Source organism: Gordionus sp. m RMFG-2023, chromosome 1 (genome assembly GCF_954871325.1).
Source record: "Gordionus sp. m RMFG-2023 chromosome 1, tfGorSpeb1-WG-v2, whole genome shotgun sequence".
In the NCBI taxonomy this organism is placed as follows: Eukaryota; Metazoa; Nematomorpha; class Gordioida; order Chordodea; family Parachordodidae; genus Gordionus; species Gordionus sp. m RMFG-2023.
In genome coordinates, this window is record NC_088775.1 from 45,654,989 (window position 1) to 45,677,276 (window position 22,288).

Consider the following 22,288-nt stretch of genomic DNA (forward strand, 5'->3'; position numbering starts at 1 on the left):
CGGTTCGAGCCTCATGATTTTATGCCTATAAAATAATATGCAAGTTATTACTAGTATATTGCAAAAATTTTAATTATATTCGAATTGTTTTAAAGATGATTATCAATCACATTTGATTGATAAGTGTCAGTCATAATTTTTATAAACTTTATTAAATATATTAAGTTTATAAATTATAATGCCTAGAGAAAATTAAATCTAATATATAAATTATTCAATAGTATTATAAATGTCACATCAAAATGTAATATTACTGATTGTCATATAAATATGAAAGACCATCATAAATCTTGAGCGTCACATAAAAAGAAACCACCATCTAGAATTCGATAAAAAGAAACCACCATCTAGAATTCGATAAAATTAACAAAATATCACAACAAGAGCCTAATAAAATAAAAAGGTTTAAGATGTCATCAAGTCAACAGACGCTAGAAGAAGCATTAATAGAATAAAAACTAAATACACTTTTGATGGCAGACCATTCAAATCAATCGATGATAGCGGTTTTAAAAAAATTCTTGATCCTATATTAGAAGACGTAAATAAAATTAAAATTATTTCACAAAATATTCAATCTAATGTTGCAGAGTAAGCCTTTAGTATTTGGCAAAATATAATCAAAGAAATAAATATTATAGTTAATTTTTATAAAGAACCCATGTTAAATATAACTATGAATATTTTAAACTATTGGAGAAATCAGAGTAATCGATGCCCAGAATTATGTAAATTGTTTGATATCATCCTATCAGTGCCAGCAACACAAGTTAGTGTGAAAGATGTTTTTCAACAATTAAATTTATACTATCTTTTTATAGATGTATGAGTGAGACGAATCTTGAAAATATATTAATTGTGCGGCCTAATAAAAAAAATTTAAGTAAATAAAGTTAACATTGTTCATATTAAAATTAATCATTGATATTTATTTGTATTATTTATAATTTAAATATTATTTTATAATGTGCAATTAATAAAAATGAAGGTTTTATGTATGTTTTTTATTTTAATGATGAAATAAACAAAATATACCTCCCTATACATAATTCGAATGTAGATTTTAATATAAAAATGTTCAAACCGGTTTTTAGAGGTTCGAACCGAACCGATATATTTATTTTTTACGAATCGAGCCTGAACCTTGAACCGTTATTTTTATCCGAACCTGAACGGAACCGATATTTGTTTCGGTTTGGATCCCTACTCAAAATACTTATCCTGATTTTTATGAAAATTTTTTAAATGGGAATATCTATCAACCTTGGTTCACCTACCTTTTAAATCAAGGGTTTAAATTTCTATTTCTTTAACAACACTAATTAAGAAAGTAAATTCAAATTCTCTTAAAGTATGGGAAAATCTTTTAACCTCCATTTTAAGCCTTAATTAAACCAACATATAAAAAAATGTCTACATTATCATATTAAAAATAGAATAGATCTTTTTTATGACGTAGAAATAAAATTATAAATTTTTTTAAAAAATACAGGGGACATATAAGCCATTGGCAATAAACAATTTTTGTTCAACTTTTATTGATTCTCTCCTCAATGTAGAAAATGAGTCCTCAAAAGAAACTGTTGATGCCACAATATTAAGATCTGCTGAATAGAATGTATATAATTTTTTAAAGGCAATATGATATCTTTTTTTATTCTTAATATTAATAATATTTTCAAAATCTTTTTCGCTACTTCAGTCGCTATTAATCCCTTTGCGATATGATTAGTGTTTGGGGGCCTGGATTTTTTATTGGGGGGGGGGGTTTCTAGGGCTTCTGATGAATTTAAGTTAGAAGGTTGCAGATCATTATTCACTATCTTTGCCGTACTTTACTGGGTTTTCCTTTAGACCTCTTACCACATATTTCCATTATTATTTATTTCTTAATCTAATCTGTGCCTGTCATACGGTAGCCATGGTATGCCCACCTCAGTCGATGTGCGAGTAGAAGGTCAGAAATCGGTAAAATACTTATATTTTCTCTAAACTCAGAAATAGTTTTTTATTTCAACCCATCTGTATCTTATCTTTATTTTATGGTCATGTCCTATCTGTACCATATGTTATAGCTGTAAAATGAAAAGGCTTCAAGGTTGGAAAAATATGGCCTACGCGTCAGCTTACTAAGACAGTGTATTCAACTTGCTTCTTGTAGGAAAGATCTTAGGTCTACAATACATCAAAATGGGGATTGTCATGACGAGGTTAACGCTAGGATACAGATGGGTTGGATGAAATGGCGAAGCGTATCAAGGGTGCTTTACGAGAGAAAGGCGCTACTTTGGCTTAAAGGTAATACCCATCGAATCATCACCAAATCAGTTTTGCTCTATGGTTTACAATTTTGGCACTACGAGCTTCAAATAAAATGTTGGATGACCAAAATACGAAGAATCAGATGGAGCTTAGGCTATTATACCAAGCTAGATCGTTTGACCTATGATGGCTTAAGAAAGAAGATGGGCGCAGCTAGCTCCTGTCGGAAATGACTGAAATGGTATGGACATGTGCTAAGGAATGACTAAACTGACATGGACTTGCAAGTCCTCTATCTCCAAGTACCTGGACAAAACTAGAGGAAGGCCACACGACTAGGTTGGACTTTTCAGACAAGGACATGTTGAATAAGAAAATGTATGCTGATGGCTTTAAGCCAAGTCATATCAAAGGATAGGACTAATCTTAATGACCCCAGCTAGTCTATGATGAACAGGAAGATGTTTTTATGGGTTATGATAGGAGTCAACAACATTTTCCAGTCACATCTAATTCTAGTTGTGATTACAAGAACAGAATGAATTGCCTTGGGAAATAAGCATATCACCTAAATAACAAAACTGATCGACCAAATATTGATACCGCAGTAAAAAATATTGGTCATTGGGGCAATAATATTATTATTATTGTTGAACACAACTCTGGCAGGTAAAGTTTACCTATCATAGCTCACCTTTAATCCTTATAAATCTTTTATGAATTTAGTTTTTAAATACACGACTTTGTATTTTTGGTTTATTATTTATCATTATTTTAGTTTTAGAAAAATAAGTTTTCATACCCTTTTACAGAGCCCTCCTTGTGTTAGTCTGTCTAGCAGCTGTTTGATTTGACGCTATTAGGACTAGATCATCCGCTAGGATTTCTCTTGTAACTGGGTTAATTATTATGTCAATAGTATGTGATTTCACACAGAGCCTTGATGAAGCCTTATGATTTCGAAGCTCTACATCACTATATTTTTTACTTTTATAAATGTTGCAAGCTTTTATAAAGCTATAACTATTTTAATAAACTCTTTTTCGATACCATTTCCATGAAGGACCTATTGAACTAATTCTATCGGGACTAGAGTTGCGAAATCGGCTAAAAACTACGCCTAAGCCTAAAAATCGGCAAAACCTAATTAGGCTAAGCCTAAAAATTGGCTAAAATAAATTAGTCAAAAATTCTGCATATTTATTTTATTTATATTTAATGTGAATATTTTATTATTATCAACAAATAAACATATGATTTAATATTTTTTATTTATATTGTTTTATTTAGAAATGAAAATAAATTTATTTATTTGATGTTTTTTTAATAAAAAAAAATAAAATGCTGCTATTGTAAAAATGTAATATTCTTTTTAATATAATTTATTAGTGATTTTCACAATCTTCTTTGTAAATACATCTTTTATTGAGGAATTATATTGTTAATTTTATTAGATAAAAAAACAATCTTTTAGGTGAAATCTATTATAATTTTTTTTTTATCAATTTTGTAAAATTATCTATTTTTTTATTAAATGAGGTGTTTTTTTTAAAATAATTTTTTAAAATAATTTTTTAAAAATATTTATATTAAACTTTTTTGATGTTATTTTATAAAATCTTTTTAAGGATAATATATTAATGTGACAATTGTCATAATCGTTATTTTTAAAGTTTTTTGAAATAGATTAAAATAAGTATTGATAACATGTTTAAATAAAATTTAGTGAAGATGTACAGAGATAAGTGACAATTGTCATAATCGTTATTTCAAAGTTTTTTGAATTTTTTTGACGAAAATATGTTAAAATAAGTATTGATAACATGTTTAAATAAAATTTAGTGAAGATGTACTAGATAAGTGACAATTGTCATAATCGTAGTTTTTTGACGTAAATGGGCTAAAATAACTATTGATAACATGTTTAAATAAAATTTAGTGAAAATGTACCGTGGAAAAATGACAATTGTCATAATCGTTATTTTTAAAGTTTTTTTAATTTTTTTGACGAAAATATGTTAAAATAAATATTGATAACATGTTTAAATAAAATTTAATAAAGCCATAGATAAGTGCCAATTGTCATAATCGTAGTTTTTAAAGTTTTTTGAATTTTTTTGACGTAAATAGGCTAAAATAAGTATTGATAACATGTTTAAATAAAATTTAGTGAAGATGTACCACAGATAAGTGACCATTGTCATAATCGTAGTTTTTAAAGTTTTTTGAATTTTTTTGACGAAAATATGTTAAAATAAGTATTGATAACATGTTTAAATAAAATTTAGTGAAGATGTACTAGATAAGTGACAATTGTCATAATCGTAGTTTTTTGACGTAAATGGGCTAAAATAACTATTGATAACATGTTTAAATAAAATTTAGTGAAAATGTACCGTGGAAAAATGACAATTGTCATAATCGTTATTTTTAAAGTTTTTTTAATTTTTTTGACGAAAATATGTTAAAATAAATATTGATAACATGTTTAAATAAAATTTAATAAAGCCATAGATAAGTGCCAATTGTCATAATCGTAGTTTTTAAAGTTTTTTGAATTTTTTTGACGTAAATAGGCTAAAATAAGTATTGATAACATGTTTAAATAAAATTTAGTGAAGATGTACCACAGATAAGTGACCATTGTCATAATCGTAGTTTTTAAAGTTTTTTGAATTTTTTGACGTAAATGGGCTAAAATAAGTATTGATAACATGTTTAAATAAAATTTAGCGAAGATATACCGTGGAAAAGTGACAATTGTTATAATCGTTATTTTTAAAGTTTTTTGAATTTTTTTGACGAAAATATGTTAAAATAAAAATTGATAACATGTTTAAATAAAATTTAATGAATATGTACCATGGATAAGTGACAATTGTCATAATCGTAGTTTTTAAAGTTTTTTGAATATTTTTGACGTAAATATGCTAAAATAAGTATTGATTACATGTTTAAATAAAAATTTAGTGAAGATGTACTCTAAATAAGCGACAATTGTCATAATCGTTATTTTTATGTTTTTTGAAGCAAATGGGTTAAAATTAGTGCTATAATTAATTTTATAGGTTAAGAATTTAAAATACAAATATTTATTTTTTTTAAGCTAAAGATAGTTTGATTGATAAATAATCAATTATTAACTCGACATTTTTTTCTTCTATTTTTTCATAAAATTTGATGTAAATATTAATAAATTTTTTTTATTAAATATTTTTTAAGATAATTTTTATTCATATTAGTGTTTTTTATGAATTTTTAAATGTGGTTTTTGTAAATAATTAATTTATGAGATAGCAGTAGAGGTGTTATTTGTATGACCCTAATTTTTAAAATATAATTATTCGTCCCGGCTGCTTTTTTCAAAAAAATTAGGCCTGGCAAGGATTTTTAGTCCGTACTTTATATATTCAGGGCCGGCCAGTCCTAAATTTTTTTAATGTTGTTTTATGTTAAATATGTTATCAATACTTATTTTAGCCTATTTACGTCAAAAAAATTCAAAAATTTTAAAAACTACGATGATGACAATTGTCAATCTATGGTACATCTTCACTAAATTTTATTTAAACATGTTATCAATACTTATTTTAACATATTTTCGTCAAAAAAATTAAAAAAACTATAAAATTAACGATTATGACAATTGTTACTTTTCCACGGTTCATCTTCACTAAATTTAATTTAAACATATTATCAATAATTATTTAAACATATTTGTCAAAAAAATTCAAAAAACTTTAAAAATAACGATTATGACAATTGTCACTTTTCTCTTCACTTAAACATGTTACCAATACTTATTTTAATCTATTTTCGTCAAAAAAATTCAAAAAACTTTAAAAATAACGATTATGACAGTTTTCACTTTTCTACGGTACAAAATTTTATTTAAACATGTTATCAATACTTATTTTAATCTATTTTCGTCAAAAAAATTCAAAAAACTTTAAAAATAACGATTATGACAATCGTCACTTTTCTACGGTACATCTTCACTAAATTTTTATTTAAACATGTTATCAATACTTATTTTAATCTATTTTCCAGGGATGTGAACCCGGACCCTGAACCCTCTGAACCCTCGTATTTTGGCTGAACCCGAACCCTTTTAAAAAGTGGAGGGTTCAAGGGTTCAGGGTAAAAATTTTAACATATAAATTTTTTTTTTAAATAATGTAAAAATATTATTTTTAAAATATAATATAAAATTTTTATAATTTTATTAATTTTTTTCGTGGAATCATTTATTTTATATTCGCGCTTTTCTTTTGATTTTCGTCCTGGATTTCATTTCATTTTATTTAGTGATTGATACCATAAATTATTTTCTAGTGTAAGTAAATATATTTTATTATGTAAATTTATTAATATGCTATGTTATAGAAATACGTTGATTTTTTTGAAAATGAATTATTGTAGTGCAAGTAATAATATTTTAATTGTGATAATTTATTTGCTCTTATTAGAAATACTTGTATTTTGATTTGAAAGTGAAATATTTGGAATTATTTTGTACTGCAAGTAATAATATTTTAATATTAAAGGCTAATTTATTAATATCTTATGATTTTTTAAGCAGTAAATTTAAATGAATCAAAATTGGCAGTGTTTTGCAAATATATATTTTATTATAAGTTAAGGCTAATTTATTAATATCTTATGATTTTTTAAGCAGTAAATTTAAATGAATCAAAATTGGCAGTGTTTTGCAAATATATATTTTATTATAAGTTATCAAATATATTCTAATCATCATATCAAAAAATTAGTTATATGCTGCATCCAAAATATTTTGAAAAAATCTTTAAAATTTTCACAAATTAATAACAAAACACTTGGACACATTTAAGTTTTAAAAAAATTAAAATATTCAAAATCCTTGATATGATTCAAATATTAGTATAATTAAAATAAAAGTTATATAAATATTTAATTTTATATTACCTTTCAGTTATTAAGAACCTATTATTTGATAATAGTTATATTTAGATTTTATTTATATACTTAATAAATACTATGTTGTGAATAATTATATCAATATTTAATAAACAGTTGGAAAACCAATAATATAACCTATTTTGAAAGATAATTTTTCCATAAAATATATATATAAAATTATTATATTTGAGTTAATAAAATTGTGATAGAAATAATATAATTTTCAAGCACCTTTTAAATTATAATTTTATATTTTTACCAGATTATAATTTATTAAATTTAGCACAGCTAAAAATTTCTTTTTCACTTGATCATAATTCAAGTTTTGTTTTTCCTATTTCCTCCCAAATTTTCCTATTTTCTACAAAATATCTAATTTTTAAGTCATTTTTGCACCAGAGGTTCCTGTGCACTCTTATGCTTTCCATAATGATTTTCTGACACTAAAATATATTAATATAAAAGGCTATAATCATTTGGGTAGTAAATTTATAAAAATTAACAGCATTAGGAAAAATTGTACTTACTAATTTTTTTTAAAATTTCAATTTGTAAAATTTTTATAAAAATGAAACTGAACACATTTTTTATTTTTACATTAAAAATAGATTTTCTTCAAATTTTTTTTATATTTTTAAATTTTGGATGCAGCCTTAATAAACAAAATATATATCCTATGTGTCTATACTTTTAAGTTTTTAAACAAATTAAATTTTGTTTTTTTAGTATGAAAATAAAAGATATTTTGTTAGAGTACTATAATGCAACTAAAGGGGATTCTGAGTGCAAAATCTGCCACTTAATGATAAAAGGTTCACACAATACTAACCTGGAAAGACATTTAAAAAGACATCATTCTATAATCTTTGAGGAATATTTAAATAGAAAAACCAAATTTTTGGAAGAAGACATTGTTAAAAAGTCTACTACTATCAGTATTGTAAAGAAGGATCAAAATAATATTGGAAAATTTTGCTTAAAAAAAAGCATTCATATTCAAATGTCTGAGGAGAATTTGATGAATGCTTTAGTTGAGCTTGTTACAATAAATGGAAGACCTTTCAATATTATTGAGGATTCTGGTTTAAAAAAAATTATTGATTCTATTAGTAAGTCAATTGGAACATCAATTAACCGTTTTAAAATTAAGGACTTAGTGGTTGATGAATCGAAAAAAATACAAGCAAAAATTATAAAAGAAACAAAAAACAAATTAATTTCATTAAAAATAGATTCCGCCCAAAGATTAGGGAGAAATATTTTAGGAATAAATATACAATATATTAAAGGAAATAATATAATCTTAAGAAATTTAGCAATGAAGGAGATTAAAGAAAGTTCAACTTCTGAAAATATAAAAAGAATGATAATGGAAACTTTAAATAAATTCCATATTCCTTTAAGAAACGTTTATACCATTACTACGGATAATGGTGCTAATCTAGTCAAATCTATTAAATTATTAAATGAATGTTCATTGGACGAAATGGATGATATAGATATAGATAATGATGATAATAATTTTGAGGACATAAGTGAATTTGACATACCGGAGATAATAAAAGATTTTTCCACGAAGATATACTGTATCAGATGTGCAGCCCACACACTACAATTAGCTATTAATGATTCCCTCAAAAATAATATCTTTAAAACTATAATTGACAAAGTAAGGGATGTTGCTAAATATTTAAGAACTCCTACAATTGTACGAATATTAAAATCCATGAAAAGGCAAATGGCAATATTAGATTGTATTATATCGATTAAAGTTTTTAAAAAAACGATAATACTTTTATTTGTAATTCTTTTGGTATATATACATTTATATAATAATCCAATTTAACTTTTAATAATATGCAATTTGATTAACCTCGATAATATAATATTACATGTCGGAATAATATAATATACATATATAAGGTGACCTTTAAATATATCTTACAATAATAAATATTAAAATGTAACAGATTGCACAACCCGTTGGTCCTCTATCTGTATGATGCTAGAGCGATTAATAAGTTTAAAAGATTTCTGTGATTATTTTATTATAGGATCATGTGAAATCATTTTGTCAGAGGTTGATTGGAATCAAATCAAAGACTTTACTAGGGTGTTGGTTCCTTTGAAAATTATTACATTACGATTGCAGTCAGAACAGTTGTGTTTATCCGATTTTTATGGCATATCGGTGAGATGTCGATTAGAATTAGAAAAATTTACAAGTTCCTTTTCATATGAAATATTAGAAAACATGAAAATACGAGAGCAACAATATTTGAAAAATAGTGTTGTGTATGCCTCAATATATTTAGATCCTCGATATCAGGTTCTATTAAGTATAGAGCAAAAGCAAATGGCAATAGACCATCTCGAGGATTTATGGCATAACCATAATTCTATTATAACAATATATTGGAGGCTTCAACATCTAATGGTTGTAGCGATAGTAATCATGATAGTAATATTGACGATCTCGAAATTTTATTATTAGATAGAGAAAAAAAAATAAAATTATCATTAGGACCAGATAGAAAGGAGAAAAAAATATCGATTGTATCTTTAATTGAAAAATTCTCAGAAGTTAAGAGAATTAATAGGGATAAAAATATTTTAACATTCTGGGAGGAAAATTCTCTAATATATCCTGAATTGTATACCTTGTCTAGATTCGTCATGGCTGTACCGGTGACACAGGTACAATAATTTATATATTATAAAGATAACTATCTATTTTAGATCAGCGTAGAACGTGGATTTTCATCTTTGAAATACATATTGTCTAATTTACGTGGAAATCTCAAAGATGATATTTTAGAAGATATTATGATCGTTCGATTGAATAAAATATTTAAAATATTTCATTTTGAATTATGAATGTGTATATATATTGAAGTATAATAAAAATGAATGAAAAAAAAGTCTTATTTTGAGTCATTATTTTTATGTTCCCTGGACCCGAACCCTGGACCCGGGTCCTTTAAAAATTTATTACAGGACCCGAACCCGGACCCTTTTTTTTGTTGAAGGGTTCACATCCCTTCTATTTTCGTCAAAAAATAATCAAAAAACTTTAAAAATAACGATTATGACAATCGTCACTTTTCTACGGTACATCTTCAATAAATTTTATTTAAACATGTTATCAATACTTATTTTAGCCTATTTACGTCAAAAAAATTCAAAAAACTTTAAAAACTACGATTATGACAATTTTTCACTTATCTATGTATGGTACATCTTCACTAAATTTTATTTAAACATGTTATCAATACTTATTCTAACATTTCATCAAAAAAATTCAATAAACTTTGAAAATAACGATTATGACAATTGTCATTCTAACATTTCATCAAAAAAATTCAATAAACTTTGAAAATAACGATTATGACAATTGTCACTTTTCTAAGGTACATCTTTACGAAATTTTTATTTAAACATGTTATCAATACCTATTTTAATCTATTTTCGTCAAAAAAAAATCAAAAAACTTTAAAAATAAAGATTATGACAATTGTCACATTAAAATATCATCCTTAAAAAGATCATATTAAATAACATCAAAAATGTTTAATATAAATATTTTTAAAAAATTATTTTAAAAAAAACACCTCATTTAATAAAAAAATAGATAATTTTACAAAATTGATAAAAAAAAAATTATAAAAGATTTCACATAAAAGATTGTTTTTTTATCTAAACAATATAATTCCTCAATTAAAGATGTATTTAAAAAGAAGATTGTGAAAATCACTAATAAATTATATTAAAAAGAATATTACATTTTTACAATAGCATCAGCATATTATTTTTTTTATTAAAAAAACATAAAATAAAAAAATTTATTTTCATTTCAAAATAAAACAATATAAATAAAAAATATTAAATCATATCATGTTTATTTGTTGATAATAATAAAATATTTATATTAAATATAAATAAAATAAATTATTTTACTAAAATAAATAATAATTAGTGCTAGGCATCGATGCAGAATTTTTGACTAATTTATTTTAGCCAATTTTTAGGCTTAGCCCATTTTTGGGCTTAGCCTAATTATGATTAGCCGATTTATTCACCTAAAATCTCGGCTAAGCCGTTTTATAATCGGCTAAAATTAGCCGATTACGCAACACTAATTGGGACCAACGCTTTTTCAAAATCAATAAAGTAGAATTATAACGATTTACCTTTAGCCTGGTGTTTTTCCTACAATTGGTGTACCATAATAATATATGCACAAGATTGTTTCAGTGTTGTTAAAGTAACTAACCGGTAACTTACATTGAAAATATAACTAACTGTAACTAGTCATATTTTTTGAAATATAAAAAACAATATGTTACTTTTCAAGTTAATTTTTAAAAATATATCATTATCTTTATATGATGATTACCAAAAGTTTAGTGTAGAGGGCTTAATTTGGAGGAAAAACAGCACGTCTTTTTTAAGCACCAATCTGAAAGCAGTTTATTGTTAAAGTTAAATATTTTATTAAGCTGAATTTTTTTGAAAAATGAATATTAAATTGTGTTATTTATATTATATATATTCTTCAGGTGCATATAAATACTAAATTGTGACATTTTTTAGAGTGCAAATAAATACTATATATTGGGATATAATCATTTTTTGTAAATTGTATTTCTTATGATTAAAATTTTTATGCAAATATTTCGTATGATAATAAACTATATTAAATAAGGTTATAAATATTTTATAAAGTAACTTGCAACGTAACTAATTACTTTTTCAAGAATGTAACTTGTATTAGGTTCAATTACTCATAAATATATAAATGTTAAACTGTAGAGCAATTTTTTTCATAGAATCATATTTTTAGTAAATTTTTTATAAATATATTTTTACATTTCCTTTTTTATTTGTTCGAGTCAAATAAATTATCCCTAGGATAATAAAAGTAGAAATATGGCACGTTGTATACAAGACATAATCGATTAATTAGTGGAAATATAAATTCTTTAACGGCATGAAACAATATAACAAGCAATAACTGATATTCTTACATATTGGGGGAGGAAGATAATTATAACAACCTAAATTCTATCTATTAGCATCAATAGATTTCACAACTAAGTTACAGATTTTGTTTGAAAAAGAATGTTGAGAATTAAAGTATATTCTATCATCAAAGAGAATTAATTATTTATATATATATATTTATATATATATGTTTTATGAACCTTCATTAAAGATTTTATGAATCTGAACCGAACATTTATAAAAAAAATTCCTCAGAACCGTAACCGAACCATACAATAAAAAGTACGACAATCAGGGATATAATTAATTAGCTTAAAATGTTGTTTAGGGTGGGGGTCCCACTTTCCTACGCTGCATATAATATATTAGATATATATATCATCAAATGTCATTTACGTTAGTGGCATTATTTTGCGAAAGGTTAATGTCTTTCAAAGATCCGCCATTCAAATTGCTAAGTGTGTCAGAGTGGGCGTTCTGTAAGATCGTAACTAACGTGTCTAAACGAACGTTTTCGTCAGAATAAAACCCGTTTCCAGTTGATTTATCCTTCAGTTGTATGATGTCATCCGTGGTCAATTTAGACAAGCTGGAGGATTTTGAATTGATAACTCTGCTCATTTCGGCAAGTATTTTAGCTTTCTCCCTTTTTGGAACCCTCCCGAATCTTACGGCTGTATTTTAATTTTTAAAAATTTGAAACTCTGATTTAGGTTACTTAACTTTGTAAAAAATATATCATTCTTGTTCTATTTCCAAATTTCCTCTCTATATTTCTTCAACGATATCGTAATTTTGAACTTAATAATTGGGACAAATTGGCTTATAAGATATATCTGTTTTAATTGAAAAGGTGATTAAAAGGTATTGTCTAGAAAGCCATAGTTCAAAGACCGGCTCAAATTTTGGCTCGGGCCTAAAAAAAATTTCAAAAAATCATTTTTTAAAATCTTGTCAGGATCAAGCTTAAATTAAAAATAAATTGGGCTAGACAGGGCATTAATTTTTTAGAAGAATTCCTACAGATTTGAACAAAATTAAAAAAAAATTGGACATGTTTTTGGGTTTAAAAAAAATGTTTTCCTTTTTTATTAATAAAATAAAATGAATATTTAAATTTCAGGGATTAGGACAAAATATTAGTTTTATGTAACAATAAATATGCCCTAAACTTATATTTTCAATTAAAAATTTGCCAAAAATAAAAATATAATTCGGATCGGACCTAACTTGGTCCTAAAAATAAATAAATTTTTGGACCGTTAAAAATTAATAAAAATTTTGTGGAGAGTCGAGTTGTTGAATTTGAAGGGCTCATTGTTACCGTAATTGAATAAATATGTTAAAGGGGGGGGGGAGTTGATATCCAAATTCCCACATCTCGTGACTATATTATATTAGCTTCCACTTTGTCTTTCATTATTAATGGATGTATTATATTTCTAATTGTTTTGGGGGAAACATGCGTTTTCCATCCTTACTTCCATTTAGAGTGGATTGGATATGTGAGGTTGGAATTTAGGATATTTTGAAATAGCCAATTCGAGGTAGAAACCTAATACTTTAGCACTTAAAAAATAATTATCCTACCCATTATATAAATAAAAGCTCACAAATAAAAAACTCATATAATAACAAGAGACAATTCTAATTTCTATGATCATAGCTCTTAGCATATGAAGATGCTACACTTAAATACATTTGAAACCTCTTCATAAGATGACTATTCATAATTTTGCTCTGCTTTCTAAAAATGATTAACTATATATAGTATAGTAACCAATGCTTCATCTGTGGTCAATAAGAGTAATTAAGTGATCATCTTATTTAGAAGGTTTCAAGTCAATAAAGATTTATTGGAGTTACGAATAATATATTATACCGTCTCTGGACATTCCTACCGCCATGCACTTTTTGAGTCTACAGTATTGGCATCTATTTCTGTTTATCCTAAGGATACTACATTGCTGATTCTTGAGGCAAGGTCTGTACTGTATCTTTTGCTGAATGCTTCTTCTAAAAAAACCCTGAAGTATTTTTTTTAAATGTAATAGAAAAATCAAACGGTAATGTTGAAATCCACTATGCAAAATGGTATTATTGAAATAGATATTTCCTTTTAAATTCATAATGTTTTTAAATTGAATTCTTTGGTTAAATTATGATATTTGTTTAGAAGTAAAATAAAATATTATATTTAGAAATATAATATAATATAAAATATTGTGAATTCTTCGGACTTAACTAATGATTGCAATTATCAGAACGATGAATCGAACTCAATATATTTATAATATTTGATTAAATACTTTTAATAGAGGGATATATCTATTATAATATTAGTATCTAGTTTATGAGTTTGCTTAAATTCAGCCAAAATCATTTATTTATTTTTAATGGTGAAATTTTAACATGTAAATAATAAAAATTAAATACATTGCAATATATAAAACGGATTCGATTAATTTGAACCCATCGAAAGCCAATGCCAATATAAATTAAAATGCCTCAAAATTTACAAATTTGCAACTAAACATAAAGCTGGTGGAAATTCGCAGTTTAATATCTGGGATTTAAAGAGATACCGTTTTAGTTTGTGAATGTTTTTTTTTAAATAGTGGTACTGATTTCTATTCCTAAAATCTTGAAAAGTGATTTATGCTTTTTTTTATTCCAAACTCTGTTAGTAATTATAAAAAAAAATTAAGTAATAACCCTTTAAAATGAAACACACCATTTTTAAAAAAATATATAAATTATTTCCACTTTTGAATATGTTATGAAGGAAATTTTAAAATGGGTTTGGTTCCAATTCTTAAATTTGTCCCATTTCAAGGGTTCCTTCAAGGTTAAGGTTCCGAACTCGGGAAAGTAATTAGATAAAAAAATAACTCGTACAATTCAGTGGCAACGTTCATTAGCCTCAATTTGAAAGGAATGGGTTCACCCTATTAGCCTCAATTTGAAAGGAATGGGTTCACCCTATTAGCCTCAATTTGAAAGGAATGGGTTCACCCTTTAAATTTTTTTTAAGAATTAGCATAAAAAAGAAATTCTATCTAAAATTAGCAAAAAAATATACTTAGAGCCCCCTGCCCGACATTGATAATATTATGGCATGTACATTATATTTTCTCGCTATTGGATTATAAAAAATTTAATCTTCATTTCATTATGTAATTATAAAATTTATTATAAAATACAAAAATATTATATGCCTACTTATATAATTTGTGTAATATATATGTATAATAGGGTTCATTAAACTAAATTTTTAAAATCTCATTTAAGATTACTTATAATCAAATTCACAAATATCATATTTCTTGTTCAGAATGGTAAAATGATACATATAAAATATTGCTTCAAAAAAAAAATTAAAACACGCAAATAAAAATTATTCTTTTCAATAAGGCATAAAAAAAATTCTATTTAAATTCTTATTGAAATCTTAGCCAATTGACCAATCAACAAGCAATTGATTAAACAACCAATTATTGTCGAGACGAGTAATATCATATTTAATCTATTTAACATATTAGTGGAATGATCGTAGACCCAAATTATTAGAGGAGCGTAGACTCCCCAAACTAACCGGTGTAGAAAAAGTTAAAAGATATCTAATTTCTATTGAATGTTTTATCTAAATTTATCAGAACGGAGTTTGTTTTCAAAAAAAATAATATAAAAAAAATGTATATCTCAAATAATAACTTTAGAAAATTTCTATTGCCATTTAAAACTTTTCAGTGATTTTTTATCCAAAAAAGTGATTATAATTGGGTTACAAGTTTATTTTATGAAATTCAATAAGGATTTAAGAAAAATATTTAACTCAAGCTATTTATTATGTCAGTTTTTTTAAATTATTAAATGGCATCTTAGTCCCACCTGCCCGGTCGAAAATAAATTAAATAGTTTCATTTTGAGTAAACTTTTTTTCAACAATTATTTTAAGTCATATAAAAAAAATTTAAGACAATTGGCTTAAAATTTTTAAAAGATTATAAATTAGGGCCGGGCTTATAAAAATTAAAAATCCAGGGCAGGCTGTTAAATTTTTTTAACAATTATAACAATTAATGGATAGCAAAATCTTATAATGAAACGTTTAATAATCATTTACTGCTCATATTTTCAATTTCCCTTTGAAGTTATAAAAATTTCAAAAATAAAAATCCAGTCCGGGCTAAGATATTTCAAAAAAACTAAAAAAAAATTATTATATGAAATCCAGACCGATGTGGGTTAAAAATGCTTTCTTTAAATCAAGGTATGCTGGGTCTAAAATTTTTATCTCTTGTAGATCCCTGATCATTTTCAAATTTTTATGAAATAGTGGAGTGAATATTTGTTAATTTTCTTACACCATTTTTTTAATATTAACAAAGATTTTATGTATCAATATTTTGAACCTAAATATTTTGTTAGTAAAATAATTTTATTATAAATTCTTCTCATATCTAGTAAAATTATGAATAACTGTGATAATTAATTGACCCTGATGATTGTATTGATAAAAACCCCTACCAAAAAGTGGGGCCACTTGGGAAAAATATAAATAGGTTGCATTCAACCATAAATATATAATGGATAATGAAATCTTATCTGATCAATCATTATAATAGGATCCGTTCACATTTGACCTGAATAAAAAGAAACGTATTAAAATTGATTTTTTGAAACATTAAAACATCATGTTTTTTATATTTGTAAAACAAATTTTAAAAGTTAACTTATTTAAACTCTTTTTTAAAGATTTTATAAATGATCTTGATTTATCAGTAAAATTAATATATATCAGAGATCTCTACTACCACATTTTCTAGTGGACCTGGGTTTATGAATTTTTTTTACTGGGCTTGGGCCTAAAATTATTAAATTTAAATTTCGCTTATTTAAAACAGTTACTAACTTATAGAAATATTGCCATTTTATTCTTCTAATTATAAATTCAGTATTGTAAACAAATTGATTGCCTAAACTACACTATAATATTGTTTAAATTTCGCTTATTTAAAACAGTTACTAACTTAAAGAAATATTACCATTTTATTTTTCTAATTATAAAAAATTTCAGTATTGTAAACAAATTGATTGCCTAAACTACACTATAATATTGTTTATTTTTATTAAATACAATAAATAAAATTTTTGGATATGGGTTTGGGCCGGTTAAGGAATTTTTTATCTTTTTTAATAAGATATGTACCGGGACTGTGGCCTAAAAATTTTTCTACTGCTGGCCTGGACCTGGCTTGGTCAAAAAATTAAGGCCCATAAGGTCTCTGATATATACTCCATCCAAAACTTTTAAATTATATTATGTATAAATTTGCAGAAAAGAAGAATTGGTAAAGAAAATGATATCCAAAATTAATAATAAGTTGAATATTTTATCGGATATTTGGACCAGCTAAACATAGGTTCCTATTTTAAGGATAACAACTCATTTTTATTGATAAGAATCTTAAACCAAATAAAATTTAAAAAAAAAATTCTGTCAGTTTTTATGAATTATTTACTAATATTTAAAAATTAATTCAAATCTAATATTGATTAAATTATATAATATGAACGGTAAATTATTCGATTCGAATCATATGAAAAGGCCTAATTTGTAAGAAATGACAATAAAAATATCGTTAATTTATTTTGATTTACAAATTTAGTTCTTCTCGAGATCATCTACACTGACGAAAAATCATCCCACGCTTCCTAACCCGAAAATATTACCTCATCAAACTTCGAGTTTATTCCGAAAAATCTTAAACTATCTGGGCTTAATTTCGTGGAGCCGTTTTGGGGTGAAATCCATGGAAATAGAAATAATTAATATCATGTTAGCCTATCAAAAGTAGACATTAATGACTGACAACTAGCGAAATTTATTTTTTGGGACATGTAGATTAAAAATTATGTCTACTTTCTGTGAAAATTAAATAAATTCAGATCGGTTCTCGCAATTTTGGCCCACGTTTTGTTTATAGAAAACTCCTAAATCAGGGAATTTTTTTAAAATTGATATCGTTTTTATGTTACAATATTTTTTTTTAAAAAAATCGATAATATTTTATCTACCCTTATTTTTTTTATATTTTTTTTGGTTATGCCTTTTTATTTAAAAAAACCAAATGATTATTTATTATGATTTTTGGAAGGGGTTCAATGCCCAATATTTTTTAAACAAAATATCAGGTTATTTTTTACGTTTATATAATTATATGTTTATTTTTATAAATTCAATACTTCTCGTTGTTTACTAATTTTTCTATATTGTAGATGTAAAATAAAACTTGATCTTATATAAATTTATGCTTATAAAAAAAAAGGAGAAGAAAAATTATAAAAGAATAAACCGCATGAGCTTTTTAAACAATTTTAAAAAACATTGGCGGGGGATTAGAAGAATGTTAATTTTTATCATTATCAAGAATAATACCAATCAAAATAACTCGATAATGTTCAATATTATAATAAAATTTTTCTCCATCCCCAAAATGGCCATGATTTCGATTTTAATATAAAGCAAATTAAGAATTCAATTAATGAGAACATTTATTACAAATTAAGAAAATCGATAATGCTCTTAGAAATTAAATGAATGGATAAATAAACAAAGTGAGAATTTGACCCCATTACACCCCCGCCCTCTCAACCAAAAATTATATAAATAGGAATCAAAAATGGACTTCTCAAATATAATATATGATTAAATTATTAGCCTATATTATATATGCCTCAAAAAAAATTTTTTAAATGATAAAATAAAAAAAAATCAATATTATGTCCCCCGAAATAAGAAATCCAAATAAAATTCGATAAAAAATATACAGAAAAATTAACCGCATCAAATTATAAGAAGGTTCAACTCGCTTATATTTCGCTTTAAAATTTTTGGTCCTTTGAGAAACATTAGTATTACTTAATAATACTATACATTGTAAAGAATAGTACTTAGTGTTGATAAATGGCCCGATTTGGGTCGATTTTTAAAAAATGCTAGGTTAAGATTTTAGGAAAATTTATATTATGTAAGCCTCGAGATTTGGAAAATAGAGGTTAAATCTTTCTGCCATCTATGAGCAAAATCTCCAGGATTGCATAATATTATTTTGGCTAAAATCTTAATCGGGCCGTTTTATCGACCCGAACAGCACAAATTTTACTGGTTTCCATCAAAAGCCCAAATAATTATTTATTCGAGATATTGATAGAATAGGAGCATGTTAAAACTAGAGAAGCCAATTTATGAATAGTAGTTTTATTTAGATGGTATACTTACTAAATTTCAAACTGGCTCAAAGCTCTAACCTAAAAAATTAAAATAAAAAAATATTAGGCAGGACAGGGTATAAATCTTTTAAAATATCAGGTCGGTCCGGGCTTAAGTTTAATATAAAAAAATGGGGCCGACCTTAAAAAATGTAAAATGTGTTTTCGTTTCTTATATTAAAATAAATTGATAGTTGGATTAGGGCAAGGAAATTATATTCATCATTTTTATTTTATTTAACTTTATAAAAATGAATTTAATTTTAAAAATTTTAATCAAAAATTCAGGGCCGATATTTGGCATAAAATGAAATCGGGTAACGCTCAGACTCAAAAATAAAATTTCTGATTGGGCCTAAAAATTAGTATGGATTTTCTTAGCTTTCATAATAAAAAAATTCATTATCTATTATAATATATTTATATAAGATTGAGTTTTATAAATATTGAAGGTTGAATAAACCCATCTTCATTTCATTAAGATAAGATATAAATTTAATTGTCATATAATTTTTTATATTTCTTTTGTTAACAAAATAATAATTAATATAATATCTCTCTTTTTTTGAAAGACCTAACGACAATGATTACTTTCAAAATAATAAATATTATGAATAAAAAAATAATAAGTTTTTACTTTCTAACAATTCAAGTTTCAATTTTTTTATACTTCCTCTATGGAGCGAGAGAAACGGAGGTGAATAAAAATCCCCTTTCAAGAATAGCAACAGCCCAGAGATTTTTAAATTGATACACAAAAAACCGACCTGGTTCTTTTAGTAACCTCCTATTTTATGCTAAACTTTGCAAAGTTTCATAAAATTTTAGAAACGATCTATGATATAAACAATTTTTGGAGGCAAAAACTCACATTTTAACTCTTATAATTTTTTTTAAAAATATATAATAATAACAATATTATATAAACTATTGCTGTAAACTTTAAAAGAAACTTGTTACTTTTGAAAAAAAAGAGCAACGCATTAACGGTTATTTGCTAAAATTATATATACCCCCCCCCCCCCCCCCCGATAATAAAATTATATTATACAAAAATAATATTATAAGAAATGTTCTTTTTTAATAATTTTTTTTATATTTTTAACAAGAATTGATTTTCAAAATTATGACCAGCTAAACACGAGCACTTAAACTGTTGTATTATATTTAATAAATAAAAATTTTAATTGGAGGAGTTTATTAAAAATATTTGAAGAATGATCTTATTTTCAAAAACTTATTAGAATATCTTCAAAAATCTTCATTTCAGATCCTAATCAAATATTTTTTATCTATATAAGAATTTAATCTGAATTTATATTTTTACTTTAATGTGTTTTTTTAGATTCGAGCGGTTGGACATCGAGGATGAAATATTTGAACTAGGGCACAATCCACACTTACAAAGTATAGACTTCGTGCCTTTAATTTCCTTTATTTGTGTAAAAAATGTTTCATATTGGGACTAAGGTAGAGTTAATCTGAATAAATAGCTACTATTGACATATATTCTTAAAAAATAAGTTATAAGACTAGAGAATATTAATTAAGGTCGGTCAAGAATTGATTTTTAAAACTAAGAAAAACGATTTTAAAGTTAAGATTCAAATATAAAAAAACTATAGATAAATATAAGTAAAAAATTGAGAGGCAATTTATAATACTACTTCTAAATAGTAGCCTAAAAAATTATACTTGAGAATTTTATTTGATAAAATCAAAATGCAAGTAAAGCAAAATCTTTATGAGTTATTTTTTGTTCAAAATGCTTTTCAATTTTATTTATGAAAATTTATTAAATAAAAGCAAAATAAACAGTAATTACTATAAATCATCAAATTATGTCATATAGACACTTAATCTTTAATTCATTCTTAGAAATAATAATTTAGCTGAATAAAAAATTATGCCAATATTTAGATGGTAATTTTTTCCATACATTATTTATAGCATAGTTTTGAACCAAACCCGGAGCAGAAACCCCGGGTTTTTGAAAAATATTTATGAACCCGAACCGAACCTGAATCCTTTTTGAAAATTTTCTAAAAACCCGAACCGAACCCGGAAATTGTTCAGTAAATTTTATATTTAAATCATATATTAAGATATTTGTATAATTGTAAATACAATGTTAATAATTTAAATGAGATTTTATATATTTACAATTTAATTAAATATAAACATTGAAACCATCCACTCCCATTTTATCAGATGATAATAATTCGGATGAAGTTATTGAACAAGTTGATTTAGAGAAATTGATATAACTTAAAGAAAGACAGGATCAAATACTTAAAAAGGAGCCAAACTATTGCATATAGTAATTAAAATATTAAAATCTCGATATTTATAAAAAAATTATTCAAAATTTGATTATTGTCAAAACTTATATCAATATTTATATCATCTAAGGGGTTCCCAAAAAATTATTTGTTTTAGATATTTTAAAGTATAAATAACAATTCCATATGATCAAGTTCAAGGTTTCCGGCTTTTGCCCATATTTAATATACTATAACATCAGACCTTGGCTCAAATGTGAAATCCTTTTATTATATAATAGTATAGCGAAGGTTGAATATTTTTCAGTATATTTCATTTATCTTTACACCGAAATAAGCCAGCAAATGATTGAGTTAATAATGAATATAATTTTTCTACGACAATCATTTGTTTCTCATTTTTGAAAGCTTAACAGCCAGCTATTAGATAGGTATCGTTTAAAATTTTTCACGACTGTAAATTTTGTCATCCATAACCCAAATTGAAGGAAAAAATTGGAAATAGGACATACTTCGATAACCCA

At 24.9% G+C, this 22,288-nt stretch overlaps 1 protein-coding gene and 1 long non-coding RNA gene across 2 annotated transcripts in view; one reads left to right on the forward strand and one right to left on the reverse strand.

The window, feature by feature from the left end:
• The window catches only part of LOC135923497 (uncharacterized), a 48,770-nt gene that overhangs the window by 19,666 nt on the left and 6,816 nt on the right, over positions 1 to 22,288 (reverse strand). The window contains exons 3-4 of the mRNA XM_065458286.1: positions 14,090 to 14,234; positions 12,604 to 12,881 (exon numbers count right to left, since the gene is read on the reverse strand). Of these exons, the coding sequence (XP_065314358.1) occupies positions 12,604 to 12,881; positions 14,090 to 14,234 (423 nt within the window). The remainder of the gene's footprint in view (positions 1 to 12,603; positions 12,882 to 14,089; positions 14,235 to 22,288) is intronic.
• LOC135923503 (uncharacterized) lies at positions 6,658 to 18,207 on the forward strand. The gene is made up of 3 exons (XR_010571234.1): positions 6,658 to 6,689; positions 6,732 to 6,786; positions 17,880 to 18,207. It is a non-coding gene; the product is annotated as an uncharacterized LOC135923503 (long non-coding RNA).